The 12,196-nt window shown below is 36.2% G+C and overlaps 2 protein-coding genes across 3 annotated transcripts in view; both read left to right on the top strand.

Moving 5' to 3' along the window:
- kif5c (kinesin family member 5C) overlaps window positions 1-8,405 on the top strand; it is a 47,247-nt gene extending 38,842 nt beyond the window's left edge. The window contains exons 25-26 of one of the 2 annotated variants that reach the window (XM_066686323.1): window positions 2,231-2,408; window positions 5,502-8,405. In XM_066686323.1, the coding sequence (XP_066542420.1) occupies window positions 2,231-2,397 (167 nt within the window). In that variant the 3' untranslated portion in view covers window positions 2,398-2,408; window positions 5,502-8,405. Of the gene's footprint in view, window positions 1-2,230; window positions 2,409-5,402 lie in introns of both variants that reach the window. The other variant, XM_066686322.1, reaches the window with a different exon arrangement.
- Window positions 8,406-9,657: 1,252 nt separating this feature from the next.
- lypd6b (LY6/PLAUR domain containing 6B) overlaps window positions 9,658-12,196 on the top strand; it is a 36,656-nt gene continuing 34,117 nt past the window's right edge. Inside the window, exon 1 of the mRNA XM_066641125.1 lies at window positions 9,658-9,783. The gene's annotated coding sequence lies outside the window, so the exon portion shown is untranslated. The remainder of the gene's footprint in view (window positions 9,784-12,196) is intronic.

The raw sequence follows: 12,196 nt of genomic DNA, 5'->3' as shown, positions 1-12,196 counted from the left end.
TTGATTTTTCACTATCTTTAAGGTAGTTGAGCCTGTAGGTTCAGTCAATGGCATGGCCTTAATGTGACCTTGACTTCATTAAAATCATTGATTTTTGAGCTTTGCGGTTAAAGGACTTGTTAAATACCAGAAAAAAACTCTTAAATATACATTTTAATGCCGCAAAAATAGACCTAGCATGTGTATATCACGCAGTGTTTAAAATCGCCACAAGGGGGCAGGCTATATCTTTGTATTTCCTTTGAATCAGCCCTGGACGGCAGTTTTACTGCTGATTAGGTTTAAGGCCTAATTGATGCCTAATGATGCCTTGGCAGTGTTAGAGCAGCCATAACTCCATGTGCACTGACTTCAAAAAGGGTTTTTTCACAAATCACAGACCATTCTTATAATTAATAGACACACATCCTGATTCTGCTTTCTGCTCTTCTAATATTAAAGAGCATTAAGGCCAGTATTGAGGACAATAAGGTTTCTTATGTGTTAAATATAATTTCTCAGACAGTGCTTTTGGCCGCGGGTGATTTTTAGAACATTTAAGCTAGCAACACACTAGAAGACTGCAGGCTCTGAAACGTTTTTTAAATACATGATCAGTGTTAGTCACAGACCATGACATTGCTAAGACTGGGGGATTTCACTATTTCTATGAGCTAATACTATAAACTTATCGTAATAAACACGGTTGATTTTATCTGAATATCAAGATGAGATAAAATTAAAACCATCATGACTACTTACAGCAAATGACTGGGATGACAGGAGCATATAACTCTAGCAAAACTCTAATGATTTTATTTCTACGTTGGAAATTTTTCTGCGACACTTAAATCACTTGAAAATGTATTTGGTGTAAGGCTGGCGTTAGAGAACAGTTTTATAAAAATGGTATGTTCTGTACCAGGTTGATCTTGTTTCTCTAAACTTTTACTTTACTTTTACTTCAATTTATATATACAGTAATACCTTGACTTGCGAGTTTAATTCGTTCTGTGACCGAACTCAATACTCAATTTGCTCGTATATCAAATTAAATGTCCCCATTAAAATGAATTGAAATACTGTTCATCTGTTCCAGCCCCAAAAAGCACAACACTTTTGTTGTTATGAGTTTTTAAATAAGAAAAAAGCAATTCATAAATAACAAAATAATGTATAAAAATAAAAAATACATAATAAAAGTGAATATAAAGGAATAAACTGGTTCTATTAAGTGTATTTACCTTGAAAATCAGATGAAGACGCTGGCAGAGGTGGAGGAGACTGGCAGAGGGGGTTAGGGAGAGTTTTTCTTTTCTTGCTGTATTGCTTAACTTATTTACTACACACTAAATACTACAATTCTACAAAAAACAGCAATACAACAGATGCACTGCAAGATAATCAAATGAACTGAACACTCGCTGGGCTGCCTAGTGGCAGGTTTATAAGCTTGATCACTCGTAGCTCAGATCTTGACTTGCATCTTAAAGCAAAAAAATCAATGGGCGACGGCTTGTATCTCCGAAAATTTGTAAGTTCATTCATTCATAAGTCAAGGTTTACTGTGTTTTTAAATACCTTTTTGCTCTCGTTTCTCTAAACTTTTTTCTTTTATTTGTAGGTTTTAATGTTTTATTGATTTCGAACATCCTGTTTCATTTCAATTTTACTTTGTTTTGCTGTTTAAAACAAAAACACATTCTTGTGGAAAAGGGAATGTAATGTAACCTTAGAGACCACAGGTTGATATTTGAAGGTACATTTACAGTGTTTGTACCTTCAGAGATCAAATAAGGTAACTGTTGTGCACATTGGATTGATGTTTCTCTTTTTGATTTGCTGTAACTTTGATGTATCACATAGAAATGTGTTTAGATATTATTTTTTTCCCCCACAAAGTCCAAAACTGAAGGAATAACTGACAGAAGTCCTATTTTAGGAGTAATCCCAAATGGCACAAAATGTATTCGTTTGTTGTGAATTCAGAACTCTTCAGCACTGAATCACTACAAGTTTTTTAAGCAACTTTGAGGACCCAAGAGTGTTATGGCTTTGACTAATAAAACACAAACTGGGGGAAAATGGCCAAACTTTTTGTTGTAGCAAAAGCTTTGCTGGTATGTTTATATTCTGGGTGGAAACTGGGTGGAGAATTAAATAGGCAGCTGTCTCAAAATGTTTGCACAGCAACATAAGTTAATGTCTCACAGAAATGGTTAATGATTCTTTTTTCCTCTGTAACCTGTAGCTAAGCCCATTCGAGCTGGACACCATCACCCACCTGCCTCTGGTTCTCCAGGCCACAGCATCAGAGGAGGAGCTCCGCCAACATCCAGCCCTCGCCGCCACCATTATCAACAAGCTCAGCACTACCACCAGAGCAGCGGCAGTGGCAGCAGCAGCAGCAGCAAGTGAAGACACAAATGGTACAGTGATACACACAGCACACAGTAGAACCATGTGTGTGTGTCTCAAGCTAAAAGAAGTTCAAGTAATTACTTTGATTATTGAACCTCCTGCCGGTTAGACCTTAAAATTATGCTGTGGTCTTTTAAGAAGGTTTGAACACTCCTTGCCGATGAAAGAGCTGGACAAGGAAACAAGGATAAGAAAACTCTCTGAACTGATGCACAGAGCTGTGTTCAGTTCCAAAAAATAAAAATCACAACAAGTTATTGTGGTTTCCAAAGCCCGTAGCTCCAGTTAGAGACCGTGGCTTGCCATGTCGCCAACTAAATTTCAGTTGGGGTGGCATTGTAATGGAAAACAACCAGGTACCAAAAAGTGAGTAGAGTCAAGTAGAGTAGGTAAATGCATGACTGCACTGAATATCTCACATTTCCAGTTTATTTTATGAAATATACTATATCAGTGTGCTTCTAAATTTCATTTGCACAACACGGTGAGTCAAAAGTCACAGGACACCCTTTTATTTCTTTGATATGCTACATGACCACCTTGCCATTGGAAAAACTTGCCCTTGATCCAAAATGGCATCCATGTTCTGGACATAACCTAAAAGATAGGTCCTCAAACCCATTACTTGCTGCGGTATTCAAATAAAGGTGTGTCCTGCGACTTTTCACTCACCCTGTAGTACAAATGAAATTTAGAAGCACACTAGTATATTTCATTCATTCATTCATTCATTTTCTGTAACCGCTTATCCAGTTCAGGGTCGCGGTGGGTCCAGAGCCTACCTGGAATCATTGGGCGCAAGGCGGGAATACACCCTGGAGGGGGCCCCAGTCCTTCACAGGGCAACACAGACACACTCACACACATTCACTCACACACTCACACCTACGGACACTTTTGAGTCACCAGTTCACCTACCAACGTGTGTTTTTGGACTGTGGGCGGAAACCCACGCGGACACAGGGAGAACACACCAACTCCTCACAGACAGTCACTCGGAGAGAGACTCGAACCCACAACCTCCAGGTCCCTGGAGCTGTGTGACTGCGACACTACCTGCTGCGCCATCATGCCGCCCCTAGTATATTTCACGTAATATTTTTCATAAATTAAACTGGAAATGTGAGAGTTAAATAGGACACATTACACTTCTTTTTCACAAGTTCTTAATGAAACATTTGTGTCACAAGGATCAAAAAGCACAGCAGCAGTGTTAAATTCAGCATCTGATTTTGATTTAGTTTTAACCTTAGACTTTACACTAAATTGTGCGTTAGTTTAGTCACATTTTAGTCATTTAATTATTGTACATTTTTGTTGATGAAAAAAATGTAATCTAGTTTTAGTCCACTAAATAAAAAAACAAAAAATTATCCTATTTTTTTACTGTTTTTACTATTTTAGAGGACTCATTGTGAATGCTTTCCTCAGTTTAACCCTATCTTTGCACTCATATAAATGTAGGACCAGGGCTGTGACTGGAGCAGTACAGTTATAAAAGTCTCTGTACTTTATGCAGAGCTAAATCCCATGTTTTCTGACTTGTGAAAGCGATTTTTCTATAATATGTCCACATTAATGCCTATAGAAAGGAAGATCTTCTGGCTCAGATTTGGTGACTGCTGTTATTGCTTCACCTCTGATGAACCGAATCAGGTGTGTAAGCAGCGAACCAGCTCCAGTGTGCTTGGGAAACATTGCCCTGAACCATTTTAGCTGGCTTGTAAAGCTGAGGCTTATTTATTGCTGGTGCACCTCAACACTTCAACACTGTAGACTGACATGCAAGTGTTTGGACAGCTCTTCTTGATTTAGATTCAGAAGTTCTAGGTCAAACATACACATGGACACAGCCCCTGGTGCCTCTCTGCATTATTTTAGGACGGTGTATGTCAATCCCTCACTGTTTTCAGAACACCACATCTGGATGTTACCCAATTTGTCTTCCTTCAAATTGGATTAGTCCTGGATTTGAGAAAAACAATCTAACAAGGTCCTTCATCTACATCAAAAGAGTGCCTATGTTTGATTGAATCTTTCATAGCATCTTGTGAAACAGACCTTACTTCATTAGAGTCATGCTTTGGGCACTAGTTTCATGGAAGTTAAAGTTGGCTCTTTTCTCTTAAACACTGTGGAGATTAATAGTGTGATGCTTAAGAAACATGGCTAATTAGGTTTCAGCAGCATGTGATGTGTCTGAAGAGACAGTGGCTCAGCTGGGAAACGGTGGCCAAAGGTTAGCCCCAGTGCCAGCTTCTCGACTAAGATGGAAGAAGGTGTTTACAAAGGGTACAAAAAAGGTCTGTCTGCAAAGACCCCAGAAGTCTTGGGAAAGTAGCTGAGAGCAGGACATTTACATTAATTCTGGGGGAAAACAAACAACAACAGAAAATACTGTTTCACTAATCATTTGGACATACCTTTGTAGAAACCTAAAGTTTGGAATCAGTTTTGGAATAATTTTTCTTATTTTATACAGTGCCGTGACTTACTTGATAAGTCCAGGAATACACTGCATTCTTAATGGAGGTTCCCTGTTAAAAGGAATGTGTTTCCCAGCACTATGCTGGAAAACAGACCCCAAAAGTGTGTTTCATTCAACATTTCAGTTTTTAAAATAACTGTTACAAGATAAATAACAAATGTTAATCAGGTATAAGCATTTCTGACAGTTACCTACCTCAGGATTGGGTCAGCACACATTATGAGTATGAATTTTATTATAACTAAATTTCTAGCTAATTTGATCATAACTCTCAAGTACATTTTCAAGTACACGTTCATTAATTGTACATTAGTTGTTTGCTTTATATATTGTTCCTTGCTGTTTCACAAGAGCGTTTTACTTTGAGCATATAAAATACTTCTGTTACTGTCCTATAGAGGGTGGTGTCCAATAGGAAACAGTTAAGTCATGAGAAAATGATGTGTAATTGCTTCCACGGTACCAAATTGTGATTCCTCAGCCTTTCCTTAACTGTGCTTTGTTTCTGTTCCAGTGGGAAGAAAAATGGCTTATTGTGAGCTCACTTGGGCATTCTTTCCTTCGAGTTTATCCGTCCACTTCTTTTTCCCATGGCAGACTTTTTCTGTTTCAGGAAAACGAACACAACTGCAATCGCCTCGAATCATGATTGGGACATTTTATCATCGACAGAATCTGTTATTCCAGAGATTATCAGGATATTAACGTCAGGACTGATTACTCTGGCTCATAGACACACACACAGGAACCAACATCGACATGGAGACAATGAACTGTCCGTTACGACCAATTAAGCACCATTTAAACCCCCACTTCACACCCCCAACAATTCTCTCTTTCTCTATTGTTGCCCCTTGTACTTGTGAAGAAATCCAACTGTTAATCCTGATTGACCTGACTGACGTATTTTCCCCCAAAAAGGGTCCTGGAACATAATTTTACCACCCCCAAATTTCTCACTGAAGTAAAGCCCTAAAATGAACACAGTAATCTCTGGCGCCCTCAGGTGCAACTCCAAGACTTTTCTGTGGTTCTCCTAATTGGCAGCAACCCAGTAAATCTTATTTTTATTACCTACTCTGAACAAGTACAGGCATGAACAAGAATGTAGTTTTTTTTTATCCACCATTGTTGATTTATGGTCTCTGAATGTATAAATGAATCATATTTTTTATACACTACATTAGTTGGTAACGTGGGTTGAACTTTGTACTTTTAATGAATTTATTTATATTTGAGATCATGTCAGAATTAGTTGGATATTTATTTAATATTTAGTCATTTTCATTTGTGTCTTTACATTCCAGTTTTCTTTTATGTATAACGTCAGGGATATCCATAAATGTTTCTAAGTGTTGTCAGGACTGGGAGGGAATAAAAGTTTCAAGAAATAGACTCAATCAAAACAATACGACCATATACTTATCTTGAAAAAGGCCACACTTTAGCTTAAAATTATTTTGGAAAATTCCACAGAATTTGCAAAATGTCTGTAAAATTCAATCACTGCAAAGTAAACAGTGACATTCAGAGTGTTCTCAGGTGAAATGATTCGTTGTAGGGAAACAAAGATTTACATATCACAGGTTCTTTACGTTACTGGTGATATGAACCTGAAGCTGAAATATCTACAGAACAAATAGAGAGTTTTGTGGTTTTTTATTTATTTATTTTTAACTATTTATTTTTTTAAGAGTACCTGATTCTGAGTTCTGTGTAATGTTGGTAATAGTCAAATATTGGCCAAATAAACATGTATTGTTATTTATTACAACATTTTGCTTATACCCCAGCTCTTTAAATGTGTTAAAGTATTTACATTAAATATGTCTGGAATATCAGGCAATTTATTCATATCCTTTTTGTCTAATAACTTTTTGTGATATAGTTTTTAATCATTAAATAATTAAGACATCCCATCATCACCACTAAACAATTCCTCTGAAATTACACATTTCCTATTAAATCATTCTGAATGGCTATAGTTATGTCTTAATAAATATTTAAAAGTCTTTTAAATCCAGAAAATGCTACTTAAAAATCCAAACCATATGCCTTAGCCCAATATTGTAGTAAATAAGTGTTTATTTATTTTTGATCATTAAAATTTTTATTTCTATGTGTATGTTTAAATGTGTTAAATGGTTTTAAGGTCTGAATGATCACATACAGTATATACATTTGATTTCTGTGCATGTTTCTTGGAGCTCTTAATGCTGACCAACCACTCAGTTATTTGAGCAGGAAATCCAGGAAAAAAATCACAGAGATAATAAATAATTATTTGTTTTATGTTCAGTCTTCCTCATATTGTTGTGCTGACCAGTCACTCAGCATCTGACCAAAGGGGAGACCAGACGTTTACAGGTGCTTGGGAAGTATTTTGAATAGAACTGTTCATGTTATATTGTTATGCAGTTTCTAAAGCTTTATTTTATCATGTGAATCATATATGTATTTGTTACTTCAGTCAGTTGTCAATATTTATTTGAGTATTTGTAACTTACTTGTTTTTAATCTCTTATTCTTATTTTAATCTGTTTTAAGTGTTTGTTTACAATTTATGGCATTGGATTGATGTTCTTATCTACAGTGACTTATTGTTTTTAATCATGTCACAGATGTGGGCTAATGCAATGTTGGGAGTCTTGCCCAAGGACCCGTTTTGGTATAGCTGTTACTTTCCAAGCTGGAACTCACTCTGCTGTTTGGAGGGCACTATGTTATACCAACTGCTATAGCATTTGTCTAATGTTAAAAGGCCTGCAGTATTTTACAATCATCTGAGTGTTATACAAGTAATTGGTCACTCTTTCTTGAACGTGATGTTCATATTTTGAAACCACTATGTGTACTGTATGTACTTTTAAGAAATTAATATTGACTCATACATTTGCATTGTGGTTGGTACAGGGCCTTTTCTCAGTTTGCCCCAATGTGTTGTGGTGAAGTGGGTGTGGTGTGAAGTGGGTTTCACACTTTGGCCTGTCTCCTGTCTTGTCTCATGTTACAAGGTCATTGCTTTTTACCCACATGAGAGGAATACCTCAAGTAAACAAACACTTCCACTGACCTCGAGCAGGAAACTGGTTATTAACTCTAACAAAGCAGTTCTGTTAACAGTAAAGACATCAGTGCTGCCACAAATAATATGTGTCTTTTCTGCTGAAGCCAGATGTGCTATGTTTCTTCAAGTGTAATGTTTTTATATTGTTCCATGCTTTTTCTATGACCAATCTATTGTTGGCTGAGTGGCACATTATCATTCATTCTACAGAAAGAAAACTGCTATTTCTTGTGGTATCTGCCATTTCTCTCTGACTCCATTGACGTGTTCCAAGCTGTGTTTCATGTTCCTGTTTTCATCATGCTCCTAGGTTCATTTCAAAAGCAGGTGAATCAAAAATCAAACAAGACTCTAGAAACCTAGGGAATGTTCAACAAAATTCCTCTGGTTTATAAGATGTTGAACTGCTTAAACTGTACGGTGCAACAAACAAAGATGAGGGTCAGTTTCAAAGGGAATAAAAAGTTAGTAACTTTTTGCCAATTGTCATTTCTGTGCATGTTGTGATTGTTTCAGAATCTATAAACATTCTTAATTGAATTTTAGGTTTTGTGTAGTGGAAAACCTTCAACATTTTTGCTGCTTGTATAGATCTGTGCCCTCAGCCATGTTTAGAATCACCATCTTTTACTCAGAATTGAATTAACTGACATGTACACATGTAAAATGTTCTGAGCAGACATCACTAAACTAACCCTAAACATACAAACATCATTCCTATATAAATTACATTCCCATAGCTGTTCAGCTAAAACAGTTATTGTGGGAGTCCTTGCTAAAATATATCAGGCAAAATTCAGGTTTTTAAGAAAGGATCCAGATAAGAAGCCAACTGCTAGCTTACTCTTCACATTTTATTAGTTTTTAGGAATTTGTAACCCACATATTGTTGCTGTTCAAAGAAAAATGTGTTCAAAAAACACATTCTTAACTGTCAATGGGTGAATATAAAAGATTTTATACCAAGTAATTTTGGAGCATTTTTATTGGTCCATTGTAGTAAACTAAAATCAACAAAAAATTAGATACATGAGTTTTTTTTTTTAGTTTTAGTTTTTTTTATTTATATATGATATGAAAAATAATATATGTGCTTATATCCATGATCTCTGAGAATGTCTGAGCAACAATCTGTCATATTTCATATTGATGAACCCATGTTGCTAAAATCAAATTTCAGCTGTTTAGCATTATTAATATTATAATATATAATTTTATAATTAATTATTATTAAACCAGTGGCACTGCACAATTGTGTAGAGTGAAATTTTCTGAGTTAAAGGCTAGATGTGCCATTCAGATAGCTGGCACTACTACATCTAAATCTAAATATTGAGTAAACGGTATGTTAGATACATAATAAACATGTTATAAATCCCATCTCAACAGAAATTTCGAATTTGATTTAGTTTTATGAATGATATCATTAAAACATTTTGAAATAATTGTAAACTCATGCTGTTAGATGCTCTTATAAGACATATATTGTCCATGTTTTTTTCCTGTTAGTTTATTAAACGCTGTGGATTTTCTGGTGTGATAAATGTAGTTGTGGGCTATGAAAGGGTTAACACTCAGTAAACTTCACCTGCTGTTCAACCGCCAAAGTTTTTAACCTCGCCCACAACAAATGTATCCCCGCCCACAACCGTTTGAGTCACGCCTCCATTTCGCGCTGGCCACGCCCACCCACAGGCTCCGTCTCCCCTTCAGCTTGGGAAGAGAGTAGTTTAGTGTCGTGTTTATTTTCTGAATGTTGAATGCATGTCTGATATAAATATGACCTGTTTTTGACCCTACACTCGACTAGACCTTATATGTCTTCAAGGTAAGTCCACTTTTTCACCGTCTGACTTCATAAAGAGCGCGGGAAAGGTTTGGACATGTAATGAAAGGGAAGAATTCTCGTGTTAAACAAAGTAACCTTCAGTCAAATGCATTCATCTCTACTAATTTAAAGGCAGTTACTAAAACTAGAACATGCTATTTAACCTTTGTTGACGGACTAATTACGGATGCTAGCTTTTATTGAGTTCTAAAAATCGTGAACAAGAGAAAATGAACACTGAAAAATAGATTTGAGGATAAAATATCAGACTTCATCCTGTTTCAGGTTTGAATGGACAGGGCTTGTTCAGCTTGAGGTTTTGGGGCTTTGGGTCGACCCCCACCTCTCTCTCAGACAAATCTGACAGTCCCATATGGGAATTGTGTGTGTGTGTGTGTGTTTGCCTGTATGAAAAGGGACCCTTGTTTGACCCCTGTTATAGATTGTCATTCACAGCTTCAAGAGCAGTTTATTTTTATGTGTGTATTATTTATTTATTTCTTTTTTTAAATATGGTTTGTAAGGTGAGTTACAAAATATGAATGGATCAATATAAAGTGAAATCTGTTACATCAGTTTGAATTGAATGTTCAGGGAAAAAAAAAAACAGAATGCCTTAAAGAGGGCTTAGCAGTAACCTTAACTCAGATTTGAATTTAGCCTTCATTCATTACACGCAGATCTAAGAATATGTCATTAGTCTTCATCTCTGTCTTGAGCCACACTTTTCTCTATTGTCTCTAGCTGGAAAACCCCGCCACATCAGTTGATGGGATTGGTTCCGTAGGTTTATGATGTAGGTAATCCTGGTTGTCTGAATTCACTCATTTGAAATTGTTTTGACTGATTATTTCACATGTCATACATCTTGTAACATATAAACATTTGATCTTTAAAGTTATAATTTTGGAGATGAAATACAGTCATATTTACTAGATAATTATAATCATATATTTATTTTAATACACATTATAAAGCATTAATTAAACATGTTCTCAGAACGTTACTAATAACATTAATATAATAACCAATAATAATGTATATAATAATTTTAAAAAGTAGTGATGCTCTGTATTTTTAAGAGTTTATTTAATCTTTTACAAGCGTGCAGTACCTGGTTTGTCGTAGTCAGCACATTATTAATTTAAAGCAAATGTTTTTATATTGGTGGTTATTAAAACAGATGCTTTTCATTGCTGGGAGCCTTGTTGAAAATAGTCAGACAGTCATTCCCAGGATAGGCTCAAGACACACTGCAGCCCTGAAATGGATAAGCGGTTACAGACACTAAATGAATGATGAACTTTGTGTGGTGGAGAAAATAAGTATGAGTATTAAGAATTGACATCTAACAGAGAATTTGCAGTCAGAAAGTAGTTTATTTAACCTTAAGGTGGTCAACATACAACAGCACAGAGCACTATGTGAATGTGGACAAAGTAGATGTTTTCACAGAGAGTTTATGAAGGTAGTTTATACGTCATAACCACAAGATTATCACTCGATGTTTCTGCAAGCTTAGTTTCTTTAGAGACATCCCAGTTTGATAAACAAGAAGAGGGACAGAATGTTTGTTCTGACAAAGCACTGACCTCGAACTGACCTGATATACACTTAGTTTGTGGGTTCTGTTGACGATTAGAAATGAATATACAGACAAAACAAGCAGACAAGGTCTTTCAAAAGAGACATATAAAGATTATCATTACAGTTTGCAGTGTTAAATCCAACTGGCATCTGATAAATTTAAATATTAACTGAGCTATCGTTTTTCATCAGTCATGATATATCATCCACACTCCATGCGAGTCACTGCTGGAGCTGGTTATTGTACCTTCCCCAAGAGTGCAATTGAGCTTCAGAAGATCTCTCCTCTCACAGCTGATGAAGGACTTTAGTCCAAAACATAGGCCTAGTTTACTCACAAAGCATTTTTTTTAAAGTAATTCTTTTCTGTTTTTTCCAACTTTTCCACTCTTTACTGAAGCAGCTCAGTCTGGGTTTCCCATTTTAGGCCTATACATAGCATCTATGTAAGAGATGGCTTTTTTTGGGGTAGCAGCACACCTGCTTTGAAGGCACCTGGCAGTGACAGATGCACTCTGCAAATGGTAAACTGCTACAAATGGCCACTTGTGGTCAGCGGAGTGATTATTTCTTTGTCCTTTCAAACCTGAAACTGAGACATTACACTAAAATTGTGGAGAGTTGTTTCATTTTGATGGTAAATTTCTCTCTCTGTCTCATATTCTTCAAATGTAGTATACTATATTTACATGGTGGCATATTTTCGATGCTGAAAGGGAATTGTATTTTCTGTAATAGTTGTAATGAATTGGGGCGGCACGGTGGCGCAGCAGGTAGTGTCGCAGTCACACAGCTCGCACGATTCCCGCTCCGGGTGACTGTCTGT

The sequence above is a fragment of the Hoplias malabaricus genome, chromosome 12 (assembly GCF_029633855.1).
Source record: "Hoplias malabaricus isolate fHopMal1 chromosome 12, fHopMal1.hap1, whole genome shotgun sequence".
In the NCBI taxonomy this organism is placed as follows: domain Eukaryota; kingdom Metazoa; phylum Chordata; class Actinopteri; order Characiformes; family Erythrinidae; genus Hoplias; species Hoplias malabaricus.
The sequence above is the reverse complement of the archived record's forward strand: the minus strand, read 5'-3'. Positions and strand labels throughout refer to the sequence as shown.